General features: G+C 35.9%; 2 protein-coding genes across 2 annotated transcripts; one reads left to right on the plus strand and one right to left on the minus strand.

Moving 5' to 3' along the window:
* Nucleotides 1–1,255: 1,255 nt before the first annotated feature.
* On the plus strand, nucleotides 1,256–3,166 carry LOC113698611 (dof zinc finger protein DOF5.7). The gene has a single exon (XM_027218488.2). It carries the CDS (start codon nucleotides 1,667–1,669, stop codon nucleotides 2,747–2,749), a length of 1,083 nt encoding a protein of 360 aa, XP_027074289.1. The 5' UTR covers nucleotides 1,256–1,666; the 3' UTR covers nucleotides 2,750–3,166.
* A 7,756-nt stretch (nucleotides 3,167–10,922) lies between these two features.
* On the minus strand, nucleotides 10,923–17,764 carry LOC113698134 (kinesin-like protein KIN-14R). The gene is made up of 19 exons (XM_027217843.2): nucleotides 17,398–17,764; nucleotides 15,998–16,296; nucleotides 15,717–15,885; nucleotides 15,562–15,632; nucleotides 15,289–15,472; nucleotides 15,005–15,114; nucleotides 14,794–14,893; nucleotides 14,630–14,716; nucleotides 14,342–14,518; nucleotides 13,981–14,254; nucleotides 13,610–13,771; nucleotides 13,294–13,509; nucleotides 13,181–13,218; nucleotides 12,898–13,061; nucleotides 12,517–12,768; nucleotides 12,289–12,354; nucleotides 12,055–12,129; nucleotides 11,892–11,963; nucleotides 10,923–11,568 (listed from the first exon to the last, which is right to left on the minus strand). Exons 1-19 carry the CDS (start codon nucleotides 17,618–17,620, stop codon nucleotides 11,110–11,112), a joined length of 3,198 nt encoding a protein of 1,065 aa, XP_027073644.2. The 5' UTR covers nucleotides 17,621–17,764; the 3' UTR covers nucleotides 10,923–11,109.
* Nucleotides 17,765–18,638: the final 874 nt, after the last annotated feature.

The following is an 18,638-nucleotide window of genomic DNA, read 5'->3' on the forward strand; positions in this document are numbered from 1 at the left end:
GAGATGTTTTAATTCTTGAAATGATGAAAAAACAAACAATGGGGTTTTCACTTTTGATACGTGTGTGAGTTTATGCATGGAAGATGGGAGCAGGGAGGAGGAGAGATGGGGTTATGTGAGTTAAAAGGGACATTTCATGAGAAGGAAGAGACAGGGTTCTGTGCCTGGCAGCTGTTTCCCTGACTGAATTTCCAATCTAGCTGCTGCTGCTGCTGCTGCCTGCTACTACTTGCCTACATTACTATGCTGTACTACTCTGCCTTCACCTGCCACCCATATTCTACGATCATATACCATATCCAAAGCTCCCATGCATGATCATCGCTTTCAATTACATGGCATCATTATGTTGAATGATATTAATGTTACCTTTCTAATCAGATTATCATCTAACTTTAAAAGTGGGGATTGAAAACACAAAAGAAGTTAATAACGGGGAAACTATAAACCAATAATTAGGCTGTATGATCCTTAATCTGAATTTGCTTTCTCTCTCAACTAAATTTTGTTTAATCGTAGTGGGATAGTTTGATTAATATGATAGCTATAGAAAGGCCATTGATTTTAGGGAAGGAGAGCCAAGAACATTTTTTTTTTCAGTTACACCGAGGATTTTCGTAACTCGTGGGAAAATCTAAATGGTCATTGGCCTTAAACTTAACCTTTTTACTTAACATTTTAGCTAATTTAAGCACTGTGAAAAAACCATTTTAACTTTGAGAATGTAGAACTAGAATCAAAATGTATATTAGATTGGTTGCACAAAAAAAAAGGAAAAGAAAATAAAAGAACATCAAACATATACATGTACATGCGAATGGGTAATATAACAAACAAAACAATGGTCTGGTCAAGAAAATAATAATGATTCAGTTTAGAGAATCATTAATTAGGTTTTTGGCCTTATTATGGAGTTGATTTTCTCTGTGTGCCAAATTGTGACATGACTTTGAACATGCTTCTCAAACTTAAAGAAGAAGAAGATAATTGTGTGATTAAATCGAACGGTCCCTATATGCCCCATCATGCATCATCTAAGACTTGATGCAGTTGTTTTACTGCACTCATCGATTTAGTCTCTCTGTGCTGTATTGAATCCTAGTTCCCTTTCTTCTGTATCTCTCCTTCTTGAATTCAATTGCATTGTTTGTCCTTCGGGTACATGTGGACTCTCCACCCTGCCTGATTTTGCATCAAAAATAATCATCTACTTTCGTCCCTTATATCCTTCCCCCTTTATCTCTCTCTTCCTCTCACTCTCACTTCAGTCATCACTAGCCCACTCTCCCTATATATATATATTCCTAGTCCCTTTTCCCATTACCATCCATCACTCTCTTGAACTCTTTCAATCCTCTCTTCCTTCTCTTTTCCCCAACACAAAATCTCCCCTAGCTTTATTTATTCTTCTACCAGATCTAACCTCCAAAGCTAGCTTGATGAAGATCACAGGACCCCATCAACAACTTTTTGATCTCCTTAACCGTCATGCATGAAACCATTCAATTTTCAGTATCTTTGCCTCTGCAAAAGGAAACTCAATCCAACAACTATTTACTCTATTCCCTCCACCTCTCATTTTTCCTTTTATTGATAACTATTTTCTTTTTCACATTTTTTCTTTGTTGAGGGTAATTTGGCTCCAGGAGAAATTGACACCATTAAGATGGCACCAGTCAGCATGGCAGCAAAGTCATCAGCAGCAAACAAAGATGAAAACAACCATGGCTCAGGCACCCGAAAATCAACATCAGCTAGGCCTCAAGAACAGGCTCTCCAGTGCCCCAGATGCGATTCGCAAAACACGAAGTTTTGCTACTACAACAATTACAGCCTCACTCAGCCGAGGCACTTTTGCAAGACATGCAGGAGGTATTGGACCAAAGGAGGGGCCTTGCGCAACGTTCCGATTGGCGGCGGTTCCAGGAAGAATAAGAAGTCCAAGCCTCCCTCAAGGCTTACCGTTGATCCAAAGGATGCAAATATGACATCTGATATTGGTGGATTGAAGTTCTTTCATGGTCTGACTCCAGCCATGGATTTTCAGCTTGGAGGGATAACTAGTTTCTCTAGAGTCCTTACAAATCACTCTTCTCCAACAAGTATGTATAATCAGTTGTCTTCTTCTTTTGGAGACATTTCGATTTCCGGCACTACTTCTGGTGCAATTACCTCTAGCCCTTGTTTCAATCTTGATCCATCGGCAAGTTCTGGTGGTTCTCTAATGGGATTCAATTTCCCTTTCTCTTCTGTTCCCAAACCGGCTGGAGATCATGGCACTGCTTTAGGATTCAGTACTACTACTGGAGACGTTCATAGTTCTCTAGCTTACTCTATTGAGTCCTTGAGTTCTATCAACCAGGACCTCCACTATAAGTTGCAGCAGCAAAGGTTGGCCATGCTATATGGTACTACTGGGGAGGATCAGAAAGTGATGATGAGCACTTCTGTTAATCCATCTGTCCCTTTCGAGAAACCACAGCCCATTTTGTTTCACAACTTGGAGAATTCTACTACTCCGAAAACAAATGCTTCTGGTGTTGATATCAATTCAAGAAAGGAAGGAATCAATGGAGCAAGCTTATCAACTGAGTGGTTCTTTGACAATACTACTTATGCCCCAGTTACCCCAACTCCAACCAACAGCGGCGGCAATGGTGGAAGTGATCAGAATCATTTGGTGAACCACAACTGGAATGGAATGATCAATCCAGTATGGAACAATCTGAGTCAATACAGTGCACTGTAGGCCGGCTGACAACAATTTCAAAAATTATTGCCAGCGATTATCCTTGTTAGAGTTCATCAAAGAAACAGAAAAACAGTGTTGACAGTATACTAGGATACCTAGACTGGTCTTGTCTGTCTTTTCCTTTCAGTAATTGTCGAGCTAGAGTCTTATGTCCATCTATCATAAGATGCTTCTTTTCAGCTTTGTCTCTTGTATCAGGTTGGGAAAAAAAACAGTCGGTAAAGAGGGGGAGTAGTTGTTTAGTTTGTCTAGCGAGTTAATATTCAGCTTCACCCCAGTAAAGGAGCAAATGTCTCGTTCTCTATGTATAGTTTATGTTTCAGAATGGTATTGTAGTTTTTCTTTTTTCCTTCGAAGATGTAGGAGTCCAAATGTTCATGTAAAAAGTTATGGAAAAAAATACTGGAAATCTCATTCTCTCTCTCTTTACCTTATCATGTTTACCTTTATGATTGATCTTGTTCAATTTGTATATACAATTAATCCATCCTTTCATTTGCCCATTGTATCTAAACTGTCAATTTTCTCTAGAAGGTACCTTTTATCCTTTACTCTTTTTCTTTTTCATGTTTTAATGTTTCATCAGGAGTGATGAAACGAGAAGTCTGACGACAAAAATGGCTTCCTAATGGAAAACTGAAAACCCTTAATCCCTCGGGTTAATCTTGTGTTGCTAATCCCATTATCTGTTCAATCTCTTTGGGACTAGTGAGGGATTTTGGACTGTCATTTAATGGACCTAATGGCATATCTTAGATTTGTTTTATGTTGGAGAGTCAATATTCAGATTTCAGAATACTCACTGTCCCAATGTCTCTCTTCATCATGCAAGTGGTAACTGAGTCTCAGACTTCTGATCAGTTTACTGACAACATATGATATATGAAACACAACAGATCACAGTCGATGATGCCCTCTTCTCTTGGCCTGCCTATGCCTGTGGTTTAATTGCCTGCTCTTGGCCATTAAGCCTAGCCTGCACTTTGTTTCTTGCTCTCTCTCTTTCTGTTTCTATTTTTTTTTTTTTTTGGGTTCTTTCTCTTTCTCACATACTACACACATTGCCTTGGGCTTTTCGTAATAATTAGTTGCAGTGGTGGAGTGATTTGGTGGTGTCTGAAAAAGTGGTGGCTTGAAAGTGAATTCAATGAGAGACTGTCAATTTTTGAATGAATGTGAGAGGGAGATGCAGCTACTAGTGCATCTAAGCCTCGTAGGGTTACTTCTTCATACATGTATCTACCACTGCAAAATTGTCCAGTCCACTTCAATTTAGAAGTCTTGGATAGTGAGCCCCCTTGCCAATTGCCACTTAATCTCATCCATAATTAGTCCCTCTCTAGTTTTTTTTACACCTTTTGAATGTTGGCTAGGCAAAACTTCCTGTATGTTTGATGAACGAAATACGTAATAGGGGTGTGCAACAAGCTAGAAAGGACGTATTTACTGCTGTGTTACACACCTTATAAATGTGTCGGCATGGTGCTTTCTCTGGAGCTACGTTGCAGGTACAGTTTAAGATTCAAGTAGAAACATATTCAGTAATTTATGTGATCATCAAAGAGAGGGAATATCCTTTGCTTTTTCTTCGCTGCTTTTACCAAACAAGTTCATTTTTGCACTTTATTGTTTTAATTCAAAAAGCTAAAAGGCCCACAAACTCAAAATTGCTCATCATTGATTTAATAACCTAGCTGCCTTTTTTCACATGATGATGCAATATTTATACAAATTGTTGTACACTTACTTCGCTTCATTTAAAAAAAAAAAAAAAAAAAAATTGTACTGTAAGAGGACGATGTTACAAGTAAGTAGATCCTTCTCATTGGAGAGTTGCAGACGAGCAGGATAAGTAGACAGAGAATGGGTTCTTCTCATTCTGATTTTGCTATACCTACGTACTTGAATGGACCATATTCGAGTGGTCTTGATCAAGTGGTGCAAGAATCGATGTTTGTTCATTTGTAATCTATGGTCCCCAAGACTTATAATGTTAAACAAGGTTTTTTTTAAAATTTTTTATAATATAAATAGAAGGTATTGAATTAAAGATCTTTTATCTATAATTTCTTCCATTTTATCGTACATCCAATCCAATCCTCCCCATTGTTGTTTGACATCGTCAAAATTTATTACATAAATAAATCCGAAACCTAAGCCTTAAACACTATACATCACATCTGCGTACTTATTTGCTTCTGAAAATGGTGGATTGTGACTTTCGTTTTCAACCTTTGGTTATTACTTCTAACTAGCCGGCTTTCACAACCCTGAATAAACATGTAGAAAGCAAGTCAATGGCATTTGCTGCATTAGCACAATTTGAGTCACGTGATAAGGAAAAAAAATAACTATTTTACCACTTTAAAACATAAGGTATGTACAAAGCTATTTTTTTTTATTAATTTTGTTTCATGATTTGTAAAACAACCCTAAACCACCTTTCAAAGAAATCTAACATGATTAGATTAAGGTTCGATTTTTTTTTTGAACCTTTATTTGGCAGTATGAATTCCATATGCACACACACTCTCTCTCTCTCTCTCTTTCTCACATCAAGCAGCATTCACCTGCACAAAAAAGGATTGAGAATCATACAGGTGTGTTTTGCACCTTTTAGAATAGTGTATTGCTGTTCTCTTTTCTGCTGCTTTGTTCTTTTTGTCTTATGAGCTTTTGCTAAGCACATCATTACAAGGTTGAATAAAGTTAGACTCCAGCAAGTCGAATTTTGCCATGCTTTCTTCTTCTTCTTCATTTTTTCCCCTTCTTTGTTTTGATGGCCTTAAATGAAAGAGATACATAGTTGGCTCAAGAAATTCGAAGCTATTGCCGTTTTTCTTTGATGGGCAGGCCGAAGAAGAGGTTGAATGGGAAAATAGCGGCTCAAGAAATAGGAAGCCATTGGAGAAAGTTGCGTGATTAACGTGATAGAACTTTCTCCCTAACACTGCATTTGGATGGTACACTTCAACTGTCAATTAGCCCCTGCAGGAAATCCGTGAGCTTTGAGCCATGATATGATGGGAAACTAGATTGATCTAATGGTAATTATCAACCATCAATTGACCACAAGAGAACGAAAATTGGAAGAAGACTTTGTAAAGTTTTTACTGGAATGTCCGGTTCATCTTAATCATCCACTTCCAATAGGTATACATGCAAGGAACCAAATTTAGGATTGCAGCCTCAAAATCTATTTGAGGCCCTATGGGCACACACACAATAAGAAGTTAACCAAGTTTTCTTTCTTTTTTTTTTTTGGAAATGGGAGAATTTTTTCAGCTTAAGTGTTAAAATATATATATATATATAGGGGGATATGTGGTAATTCTAAAGTTTTAATAGTGTGCAAAACCTGTTTTTTTTTTAAAAAAAAAATAAAAATTTAGAGTGCAAATTAAAATTAGGTGCCCAAATTCAATTTGTTTTCTAAGTTCTTGTCTTACCAGTGCATTTGGGGTTCAATTTAGTCTTTTGAAGAAGTGAAATTAATTAAATTCACAAAGGTAGTAAATTTAACTGTGCGCAGCATGGGTGGACTAGTGCATGTATCAACTAATGCCCTAAAAGCGTTCATTAGGTAAACCCATTTTTTAATATAGATTATTGAGATTACATTAATTAGGTAAACCCTTTTTTTAATATAGATTATTGAGATTACATTTCGCGAGAAACAAGATAGACAGATAGGATATACTCGGCAAAAGACATGCAACTTCTCTCTTGCTTCTCTTAGTCAAAGTACAAATTACCTTTGTATATGGAATAGTATTCTTGTGAAGGGTACATAAAATAAGTAAGTCCTTTAATTGTTCATTTACCGAAAACCCTACTAATAAAGTGCTTAAATGTTGAATTGACCTATTAATCATTTCGTTCTTGGGATTAATATCGACTGATTGCTAGGGTTTTTATAATACAGAGAGGAGTCAACTTCTTTAACCTACTGTTATAATCTCGAAAAAAATTACAAATGCAAAATACGCACTATTTCTCTTGATATAACTCAAGTCACATATGTTGCAAAAACCATCTGTTCTTACATTCCTTTTTTTTTTTTTTTGCTAGTTCGAAAATGGAATTTAGTTCCACATTTGGGTACTCATACTTTTTAGCTACTTAATTAATGTCATAGCTAAACTTATCCTGGCTTTAGCAGTCAACAATTACCGTCAAACTCTATATTTTGCAACTGTGAAGTTTCAAATGCAATCCCTGCCTGCCAATCAACGTGGAGATGTCGAAATAATTTCTTGGTGCGATTTATAACTATTAGCCTTCTTTCTTTCTTCTTTTTTTTTATCAAACGAATTATATATTAGCCTTCTCGGGCGTAATTAAATTAAACCGGTCATAATTTAGGAAGAGAGTTCATCCAATTATTAACTGAAAACCAACTCCAAACTTTGCAAAGGGGAAATGGGAAATGGGGGAAGAGAATAGTTTAAGAATCCAGTTAGAGAGATCATACAATTTTCTGATCAATGTCCATGCCAGCTAAGTTAGCTTTTAGGAACACAAATTTTGCATTTGAATAGCACTTAAGTCACATATATTATGGTTCTACATATTTTCCCTTGAAAACAGAAATCTTGCCCTAAATAATTTCACTAAGTTTGAGAAGTTGACGATCAACTGCAACATTGTTGCCTAAGAGCACCATATCTTCATTAGCTGGAAATCTTTGAAACATGCAGTGACAGCAATAAAATTTATAATATTCGATTGCTCTTGATCAAAAGCTAAGTTGATCGATTCAACTGGTTAAAAACATAGGGGTTTATCTAATCAATTGTCACTTTTTGACTTTAAAGTGTCACATTAACCTGGATTTTTCGAACATGCAAGGTAGATATAGTTCTCAGCTTGCTTAACCAATCTTTATTCCTCTCTTTCACGTTCAGTCAGAACCAAAATCCTGTAAAATCTTCTTCTGTTTATTTTTTTTTCAACTTTTTTAAATTCTAAAATAAGAACCTAAAAGTCTTAAAGGGGTTCGTTGTGATATTGACATCCATTTAATTAAGGAAGTCATATACACCATAAGCTATGACTAATCTGTCATATTAGACATGTCTAAACTAACTTGATGCCCTTTTAAACTCTTCTCTACCCTCTACTCTTTAGCATTCAAATAAACTTCATCGAGACCTCATTAGCATTAAGAACTAATAAGCTACGATTTTATGCCACACTGCATTCTTTTGGTTTCTATCTCTTGCATGTTTGATATATTTCGTATCATCAGTGTAGATTTATGTCATGAAATTATGTTGTCTATATAAAAAGAAAAAAAGGATTGTACATGCAAGTCTTTTGTGCTAGCATATATAACTACATCAATTATACTTCTTTTTTGTAGTATTTCATATGTTATTCACCCTAATTTGCTAAATTTTATTTGTTATCCGTCCTACCGTACCGTATTCTAAATTGTAGCAAATATTGTTAGATCCAAAAATTAATTTTGAACAATTCAATGTAAATCAATTTTGATTCGCAAAAAAATTAACATCTCATATCAAATTTTGTTGTTGAAAGAAATTACAATTTTAGCATCATGTCATGAAGCAGCTGCACGTAACAGTTTCAAGTAGAGATCGATGAACAAGAAAACAATCGATACCTCTTCACTGTTGGAAGGTTGTGCCCTGAACAAGCGAAGCAAGGAAGGAATCTTCCCAATTTTTTGTCCATTTCCTAATCAAACATATAACTATCATCACCATCGTCATCTGTGTCTCCGACGTTACCAGAAATATTGCTGGTGCATGCTTTTGGCTTTTAGTATTAATTTTGTTGGCTTTGTGTGATGATGATGAGTCCTAAGTTCACTGCCAGTCCAGTCACTATGTGTCTATGTGAAAGAGAAAGCTGCCCAAAAACGAGAAAATTGCATTCAAGATCGTCATTGTTTGGGCCCCTTTTGTGGTTCTGAACAACACAGCAATTTTCAGACCCACCTCTCCATTCACCAAAGCTTCTTCCGCTCATCGCTGTTCATCATGATTGTAATTTTAGCCCCTAGCATGTAAAACCGTATACATGCAATGCTGTTCATCACTATCCCTCAAGAACAAACAAAATTTGTCAGCAATAAGTGGGCTAATATGTCCCAGGTAACCGTCCATTTCTTGGACTTTTTTCTGGTTCTCTTAACAGAACTTGGAGTTTTTCTCCACCCTGGATTTCTTGGTGGATATGGTTATTATTAGGATTTGCTTCTTGTTGACTCCGTCTCATTTGACCAGCCTTAAATGTGGATTTCTGATCACTTTGGTTTACATCACGTTTTTAATCCCGGATTTGAGCTTACTTGAGGAGGTAAATAATAATGATTATGTTTTGTGACTTGCTAAGCCATGATTATCACTTCTAGTGCTGTGGAGGCTCGCAATCAATCAAAAAGTGGTTTGGTTAATGCCTAAAGGTGGACTAAACCTGTTGATTTCACTGTGATATAATTTATAAGTTCATGTTTCTTGTGCATTTGATTTTAGTTATGCTTCAAAATTGTACAGATTATGTCATCAAATTTTAATAATTACGTTTGTATTCTGGTAAATTTTAAGGGGACTAGGTATTATTTATATAGGAACTAAACATGTTTATTTTCAATGAAAAAAGAATGCAGTTTCTAAAGTTTTGGGCCTGCCGACTTAGTCCGCCCATTCACTGGTCCAACCAATAGTTGAAGGCTTGAAGCCGTGTGGCAGTAATTGTGCTCTCTCTCCTTTTTTTTTTTTACCTCTCAGTGTAGGAATGAGATTTAATAGACACGGAAAGAATAAGGGGATTAAAATTCAGAACCTTTACGTTTTAGGGTTTTAATCTTGACAACTAAATCAAGACCCCTCGAATCTTGCCTCCCATCAATTATCACATTATATAGCTCTTTTAAAAAATTCAGACGGGTGCATAGTGCATCCGTCTGGTCCAGTGTTGGTTTTGTTCCTATCGACCCCCATAGGTTCAGTTGAGCATCTCCCATATTTAGATTAGAATAGAGTAGGATATAGATAAAAAGTAACTATTGACAAAAAAAAAAAAAAAAGAGAGAGTAGAATGTGTTTCCCATTTCATTCTATGAGACCCTACATGCCAAAGGTAACATTTTTCAGCCATTTATGGAAAGACAACGAATGATAGCGTAGGCTTTATGGTTTGAGACATTTTCAACTTTATAGATGGCTACATTGACAATTAGGTTATCTTGTCTACTTGTCTTTGCATCACCTTTTTTTTAGTTCGGATGGTCATGTTGAAGACCATATTGTTAAATTGTTGACTAAAAACCTAGTTATCCACGGAAAAGAAAAGTAAGGAAGAATCTTACATCTAATGGTTGGATCCAAAAGAAGATGAGAAAAAAAATTATTTTACAAATAAAAAAATAGAAAAAAAAATTATGAATCAAAATTTTTTAATATTTTTTGCATCAATTTTTAGAATGCAAAAAAAAAAATTTATTTTATTTTACTCAATACTCTACAACAACATATTCTTACCTTTTCTTTATGGACAGACCATCACATCGACCCAATATCTTTTGATCCTCCACTTTCACGCATTAATGCAAGCCTTGATCAAAGGTCCAATTCCAATAAGATAAAAAACATTGATCATGGGCACCTACGGTCATAAATGACTGGACTCCAGGGAAAAAAAGACTTGGAATCAAATCCAACGAGGAATTCAATCCTTTTATTTGACCATCTAGCCGGGATCTAGTTTTAGGTTGCCAATCCAATAGCACAACTTCTGACATTACATTAGGTGTTTCAGAACTCGAGACTTTAACTCCGTTTGAATTAGCTGTTTTTGGGGATGTTTTTGAAAAATTTTGCTGTAACAGAGTTTTTAGATTATATTTTGGGATATTTTCATAAAATATTTTGGGATATTTAAGAATAAAAGAGTTTTTAGAATATATTTTGAAATATTTTTTAAAATTTTAAAAAAATTTAAACTAATTTTTAGATTACTTTTTAAAGTACTTTTTAAAAATTTTATTTGAAAAACTAATTTTTGAAAAATAGTCCCATCCAAACAGAGTTTTTGTGTTTCATGTGCTTCTTTTTTCTTTCTTTTTTTTTTTTCCTTTTCCAAATAAGCAGTAGATTTGTTCATCTAATTTCTGTATATGTGAACAGTACTAGGTACCGGGTAGTTTAATTAGAATTTGTCAATAATTCTAACGAAAATATGATCTTTATCATAGCGGGTTTGGACTCAATTTTGTCAAAGATACAACAGATGGTATTCAGATCAGAATACGAGTTAAGTGTAAAATATACACTATCTGTAATGGTTGCCGTTCCTAAAATTGAGTGGCTTCTTTTGATTAACCTGCATTATCTTGACCAAATCCTTTTCTTGTTTTCCCGCTCTTTTATTCCCTGAACTGGATCCCTGCTTGTTTTGCCATGAAGGGTTGGCCTCTGGGCAGTGATCACCGGCTTGGCTGTTGCTCTTGAAATTCTAGGAAATGGTTTAGGGGGGTCAGATTGCCTGCCTTTGTTATCACTTGATATGGCAGCATTGTTCTCTGTCTCTCCATTTCTTGATAAGCGCTTCCTTCTAGCAGTGTGGAGCGAGGTATCCTTCTGGGAAGTAGGACCTTGACTCGAATGGCGGCTTAATGAATTCGAACTCCTTAAAATACGACGTTCACAATCATTCATTAGCTCATCTCTGACTGAATGCTTTCCTTCAAGAGGGGTGGATCGTGTTGAATCAATAGCCGAGTCAGAAACTGTGGCGCATGCCAACTGTTGTTCTTGCTCTCTGATCTTGTCTTCGAGTTCTTTAATCTGCATTTTAAATGGGAAAATGATATCAGCACTTACACACAATTTTCATATGAAAACAATATGGGCCAGTTTTCCAAAAAAAGAGAAGGGTCCAAGTAACTGAAGCCACAATGAGAAGAATAACTTGGAAAAGTGCTTGCCTCTGAATGTTAAATGTCTAAGCAGTTAACGAGTTGTGTATTATCTAAAATATTGGAAAGTTAACTGCAAAATTGCACTTTGTTCGTACTATCTATAGATATGCTCTGAGAGGAGCAAGGGACTCAACATGTACTTTCTAATATTCTTTGTGGAAGAAAGGTATGAAAGAGAGTAAGCATCACCTTCTGACGAAGTGAAGTAGCCTCAGAGTTATGTTCCTGCTCTTCAATTAATCTTCTCTCAAGCTCCTTAACCTGAAAATGGAGAAGAGAACTGATTATTTAAGCTTCTCTGACCACCAGTTTAAACATGAAATGGTGCTTCCTTGCTAGTTGGATGAACAACCTTTTGTTGAAGGATGATAGAGTGCGACTCCGACTCCTTAAATTGTTCCTTCAGCTTGATTTCAAGATCCTTTACCTGCTTAAGAAGTACAATAAATTCATTCCATAAACTTTGTTCTTTGTTTCACCAGAAAGTGCAACGATTTTGGAAAAGAACTGAAGGAAAGCATTCAAAGGATTAGTGAATAAAACACTAGTTTAATTTCCCAGACAAGTTTAAAGCGAGTCACAGAACCTTCTTCTCATACGATGCAGATTCAAGCTGCCCTTCCTTTCTTAGATTTTTCTCTAGCTCTATGACCTTCAGCAGACAGGAAAGGTTATCAGCAAAACTTTCCAATAACAATTACAAAAAATTAGAAAAAAAAAAAAAAAGAAGTAACAGAATTGGACACGTATGAGAAAACATCTTACAGAAAAAGAATCATCAGTCCTTCCAAAGGAACTTCAGAATGTAAACTACCTTCTCTTGAAGACTAGCACATGTTTCGTCTCTCCCCTTCAATCTCTCTGAAAGATTCGAAACTTGTTTTTCTGACTGTAGGCGTGATGATGTTATTGACTCTAGCAGATTTTCCAATTCTTTGATCTTGTCCTGCAGGCTTTTCAAAATAGCATCCTTCCCTCTGGCCTTATTTTCTATGCTCTGTAAGCTCTCATCTAGCTTCCTGATCGATTCATCTTTAGATCTAGATTCTTGTTTTGCTTTCTCAAGCTGCAGAGAAGTAAAAAGCAAAACAATGGACAAGAAAATGCAATGAGAAAGAAACAAGTCCGGACATAGACTAACAGTGGGAGACAGGGAGTAATACAAGGATGACCATTGCTTTAACACAAGGCATACCATCAATTTCATTTTCTGGAGCTCACTAGTATCAATTTGCTTTCTTGCAGGACCCAGCTCAATTCCTCTAACTCGGGTTGCAAAGTTTAATGAACTTAGAGTTTCGCTCAAGTCCTTCTCTGAAGGACTTATTTGTACAAACATCAGTGTCTTGGAATCACCACCTGCAAAAGATAATTAGCCAGAAATAAAAAGAGAGAACTGGTCCAACAGAGAAAAATAATCCAAGAGAGAGATCTTGATAGCCAAGAAAACAAAAGCTGTCACAAAGAATTATATTTACCTAATGAATCTTGGAGTAAATGTGTTAGCTTCGAGTTCCTACAGGTAAGACAAGAATATGGATCAGAGATAGGGGTGAAACTTAACTCCTTACGAAGAAAGATAGAAAAGAACCTGTAAGGAATGTGGGTGCTTTTATTTGCTAAAGCAGATATAACATCTCCAAGAGCTGAAAGAGATCTATTGATGTTTTGAGCTTCCTTGAGCCTATCACCATGCACATCAGTCTTTGCCAGCCTCTCACTGCCAGCCAAATCCACAAGCCAGAGCTTGCTCTTGGTACACTCTCCATTAATCATGTTCTTAGCTCTTACCATTACACAAAGCATGCTATATTGAAATGCCAAGAAAACCATAAGAAAACAGTTGACAAGAAATGATCTTAATCAACATGACTAAGAGTGCAAATTAAAAAAATAATGATGATTACCAGTGAGAACGACTACTATGCTCATTCACGTTGTTGGATCCAACTGCTCTTGCACTGCTTCCAGCCTGCAGCACATCCCAAACTTCCTTTATATTTTCAACTTCTGCTTCCACTATCCCAGGTATATGATGGAAGCCTTCAGATGCTTGTTTAATCTCCAATCTATTTAGTATTAGCCCCAAATTAAAAATAAAAAAAAGAGCTTATCAATCCAAAAAGGAAAAACACTTCGCTACACCACAAAACACCTATCATACCGAGCCAAATTCATAATTTCACCTATGCAATAACACAAAAAATTATTCTAGTACTGTTTCGGAACATGGTACAAAAAGTTTATCTGTGAATAAGCATGAGGAAAGAAAGTTTACTTTTTTGATGCAGATGATGCATCCAAAAGGTCTCTAATTTGCTCATTGTAGACTTCAAGCACACTAACTGATATCTTATAAGTAAAATTCTCACTCCTCTCCTTGGCAATTTTGAACAATTCTTCTAAGGTCCTATAGTTGACACCCCTTTTTTCTACAGTGCCCTCCATTGTAAATGTCTTGCCCGTTCCTGTTTGCCCATAAGCAAAGATACAAACATTGTATCCATCTAATACTGAAGTAACCATAGGCGAAGCATCAGCAAAGACATCAACTGTTAACAGAACATAAACTAAATTAGCATATTTCAAATTATAAACCACTGAAATGTTATCCAGTAATCTTGAATAAAAATAAACACCTTGATCATCTTTTGGAGTGTAGACACGGTCAAATTTGAAGGTTTTCTTCATTGAGCCAGCATTCAGAATTCCAAGTTCACCATCTTTGGCTGCATCAAAGTCTACAACGATTGAACAGCCAGCTAAAGCCTCAGACTTGCTTAATGGACGACATCGACAGAATACCCTGATATTTCCTGTTGCAAATTTGCAAATTGACTGACTGATAAGAAAAAGGAAAGCATTTTGATATGAAATTTTTATGGTAATGCCATATAACAGGCGCATAAAATAAAGTTTAAGTGCACCTTTTGCCTCCTGCACTTGATTAAATAGCTTCCTTCTCTTCACTTGCTCTTCATTGTACTTCACTTTAAGATCCTCACACTGCTCAACTGTAAATTAATTCACTCAGATTATGAATCTTCCACTCATTTCCCAGATGACCGGTTTATTCGCAATCATATCTTACCAAGAGTCTGAACTGCAAAGACCATCTTATTCAACTCAGGGATTGAATCGACACACTCATGTGCTTCCCGAGAAAGTTGAATATGCTCTTGTTTCATCCTCTGCATGATGAGTCATTGCCAACAGACAACCACACTGAGCTGATTTCTTATAAATTTTTTACTCATGAGCAGAAGTGCTTCTACCCAATTAAAAAAAGTTGCTTTATTTACCTGAACTTTTTTGTCCAAATCACTTATTGCTGCAACCCAGAACTTTTTCTTGTTCTCATATGTGCTTGAAATACCATTCAGCTTCTCAGCTTGCTTCTGTAAAGTTTGATCTATAAACCAGAAGAACCACAATTAGACAGATTTAACATGTATGAAAAATGACATCATCATAATATGTCATATAACCACGAAAACAGAAAAGAAACAATAAATTACTGTGACTAATATACGAAAATGCCTGCTTCTGAGACAATCAATGTCACTCAACTATTTTCTTATCTTACCAAGGGAATAAGTCTGGTAAGATTTATTGTCAAGTTCCATCCTAATGTTCTCCAGCAGCTCATTAGCGGATGTCCAGGACATCCATGATTGATAACATTCATCTGTCTTGCGCTGCAATGACTCAGTCAGCTCTTGTATCTTCTTCTCATATTTTGCGGTTGATTGGAAGCGCAGCTCTTTTTTCTGCATGCTCCCCCAAAAAAACAAAAACAGAAGTAAGCATCATCCAATTAAAGGGTAGCATCACCTCTTCCAAAAATTGCATGTCATACCTGAGCTGATGTGACTTCTATCTCAGAAGAACAGTTATTACATATAAGATGCTCCCTTCTCAGTCTGGGACCTGAAATTAAGTGAAGAGTAGAGAAAAAAAAAATTTCTCAGCACCACTATATAAAACAATGCTGAAAGAAAAAGCATAGCAGACCTGAATTAGATGCTTTCCGTATGCAAATCCCGCTAACCACTGGGCTTCCACTGATCCCTTCAAACCTAATTATCAGGGGCCCCTCTTCCTTAATAGAAACTCTAGCATCAACTAATTGCAAGGGCTTATTGGCGCCAACAATTGAAAAGACATCAAAATCAGATAGAACCTGCATTTTAAGTGAATAAATAAGAAAAGAAGGTAAACACAGAACCATTATCTCATGCAAAAAGAGAGCAAGAGAAAACATCACTCCAGATTCTCATACTCAATGAACTTGCCTTCTCCTCTTGCATGAACACATTAAATGTTCTCATTCCTTTAGGACCAAAGACGTTTATAATCTCCACAAAGTGAAGATCAATACAGTAATCTCCAGGAGGAAGATTATCAATCACATAACTACAGTTTCCTAGTCGTGCTGATCGATAGATGAATGGGCAGTCACCACCCTCAGTGATGTATTCCTCTGTCTGAAATATGTTTCCCCCTTGGAAATAGTCATCAGCCAGAAACTTCATACTGGAATCTATTTCAACTGACGCCTGGGCACCAGAATTAATGAAAAGCACGATTTCCTCTAATCCAAGAAACCAGATTCTGAAGTCAGAATTGATTCACTAAAAATTATGCAGCAAAACAGATAGTATAGATCTTTATCAATGACCCTAAAGCAGTTTAAAAAAATAAATAATAAAAAAACCCTAAAAAGCGCCTTAAAATATGTCTTTCAGGCTAAGCTAGCCAAAAGTATCTATCCTGTTCAATAAAGTAGATTGGAATCAGAGCGTTGCCAAGAAAAATTCTTTTTCGTTCCATCATGCACTGCCACTGTCCAACCAAGCCAAGATACCAAACTATTTAGATATGGAAGCAAATCTACCTACCTCAAGTTTAGCAATTGTGCAGAAAATCTATTCCATTTGCTCAGTTTTCAAACTATTACTTATAAAGATATGCTAGAATGAAATTTGCATTGTTGATAATACCACACTTAATCATTCTCATTCTGTAGAAGTTTATTCAACCCCAGTAAAGATGCAAATCCAAAATTTCTTCAAAGAGTCTGACTTGGATAGCTGATAATTTGGTGATATGAGAGTTGCTAACAGCCATTTTTTAGCGTATGGAGGTACACTTTTGCAATAAAATACAGCCAAACCATACATATATAAGTGGCTGGAAAACTCACAAACTTACCAAAAAACAGCTGCTTGCCAATAGGTTCAGTAACTGAAAAGTAAATATAATACTGTTGCAATGAACATGCTGGAACTTGACGCACAATGACAATACTATTTCAGGCATCAACTGTTACATTAACATTCTCAATGGTTCCCGTCTAGGTTCTAAGGTTGCATCATTTCACTGGCCTAAGCCTAACTATTGAAACCAGTAAATTATTTGATGTTACTGCTGAGTAAGTTTAAGGCAAGATTAATAAGCCAAGAATATAAGCAACATGTGACTCGACTGATCCCTTTGAACTTTCTTGTAATCATTACAAAAACAACATTTTAATTAACTTAATCAACATTACAACCAGATAATTCTTATCATCCAGAAATTCACACTATTAGTCACGCAAAATTGACTCCCATAATTCTACCGAAGTCATAATAACATAATAATTAGTATTTCAAGGAAAAATCAGGGATAATTAAAGGATGAAAAAACCAACCTGTACAGTTGGGTTTTGTGAACCCTTTTGGGACTAGTCTAGAACCCATATCGCAAACCATCGAATCAGCTAAAGGTTCTCGGGTTTGGTCCTCATCCATGGCTGAAACTCTTTCAGATTCTTGATTTATAGGTTTTTCGAAGAACACCCCAGAAAGGTGGGGGTCTGGAATTAATATTTCTTCAGGGATTTGTTCAGATGAATTTAACCCAACGTTCTCCATGAAATTTAGGATTCAGTTCTAAGGAAATTTGAAAATTTTCTACTTCTTTTCTCTGATTTGGGCGTGTAAATGGAGTAAAAGATACAATCTTGAACTTTAGGGAAAGCTGGTCGAAGTAAGAAACTGGTCGGTCTGATTCAGTTTGAAAGCGCATTCAAGTTCAAATTTCGTTAAAAAGCTGACCGTTACGTTACGCTGCACTAGAATGGGCTAAGAAAATACCTTGGGCTCAGCCTGTTGGACTTGGGTGGTCGTTGTCTGGGCCATGGTTGGTCCTTGAAGAAACCCAAAATCCCACCTAGCCGAATGCTTACTGTATTAGTTTGGATTAGCTTCTTTAATGCAAGAATTTTGACTCTTAAACTCGGCTCGTTAAGTTATTAAGTCGAGCTCGAACTCGACTTATATAACACAAATGTGAGTTCAAATGAGCTCGAGTTCAAAAAAATTCAAATGTTCCTGAATATCTTATACAATTTCACAATTCAAAAAATTTAACCAATTTAATTAGTCAATTGAATGAGAAAATTTTCACTAAATATCAAAAGGTTCCCAATTTTTTAAACAAAAATTCTTAAACAATAAAAGCAAAGTATATCTACATAATTGCTAAGAAAAATTAGGAATACTGGCGAATTTAAATGAACTATTTGCAAGCTATGTTGAGCTCAAATTGTTTAGAAAATAAGCCTAAGCCGAACTCGAGCTGATACGAGTCTAGCCAAACTAGGTTGAGTTCATGAGCAACTCAATTCATCTAACAACTCTATAGTTTTTTGTACCATAAATAAGAGAGATAAAAGTTTAGCTCTTGAATGTTGTTTTCTTGACTCTCAAGCCTTTTTTCATCCACTTTGTATGATAAGCCCCACAATATAACCAATTATTGTTATAAAAGATAACGAAAATCTTCCATGTTTCATATACGCACATACGATAGCATACCTACGCACGTATAAAAATATAGGGTTAAATTGAATATCAGAATTTGGTTGATCATTTAAAATTTTCAAATTAA

The sequence above is a fragment of the Coffea arabica genome, chromosome 7e (genome assembly GCF_036785885.1).
Source record: "Coffea arabica cultivar ET-39 chromosome 7e, Coffea Arabica ET-39 HiFi, whole genome shotgun sequence".
Lineage (NCBI taxonomy): Eukaryota > Viridiplantae > Streptophyta > Magnoliopsida > Gentianales > Rubiaceae > Coffea > Coffea arabica.

Bases quoted from the DNA above. Each gene is read 5' to 3' on its own strand.
- LOC113698611 (XM_027218488.2), top strand. From the start codon at position 1,667: ATGGCACCAGTCAGCATGGCAGCAAAGTCATCAGCAGCAAACAAAGAT.
- LOC113698134 (XM_027217843.2), bottom strand. From the start codon at position 17,620: ATGGAGAACGTTGGGTTAAATTCATCTGAACAAATCCCTGAAGAAATA. The intron at 15,115-15,288 runs GTAAGATAAGAA...TCTGGTTTATAG, and splicing joins TTACCAGACTTATTCCCTTG to ATCAAACTTTACAGAAGCAA. The intron at 14,717-14,793 runs GTAAGATATGAT...ATTAATTTACAG, and splicing joins CTTTGCAGTTCAGACTCTTG to TTGAGCAGTGTGAGGATCTT.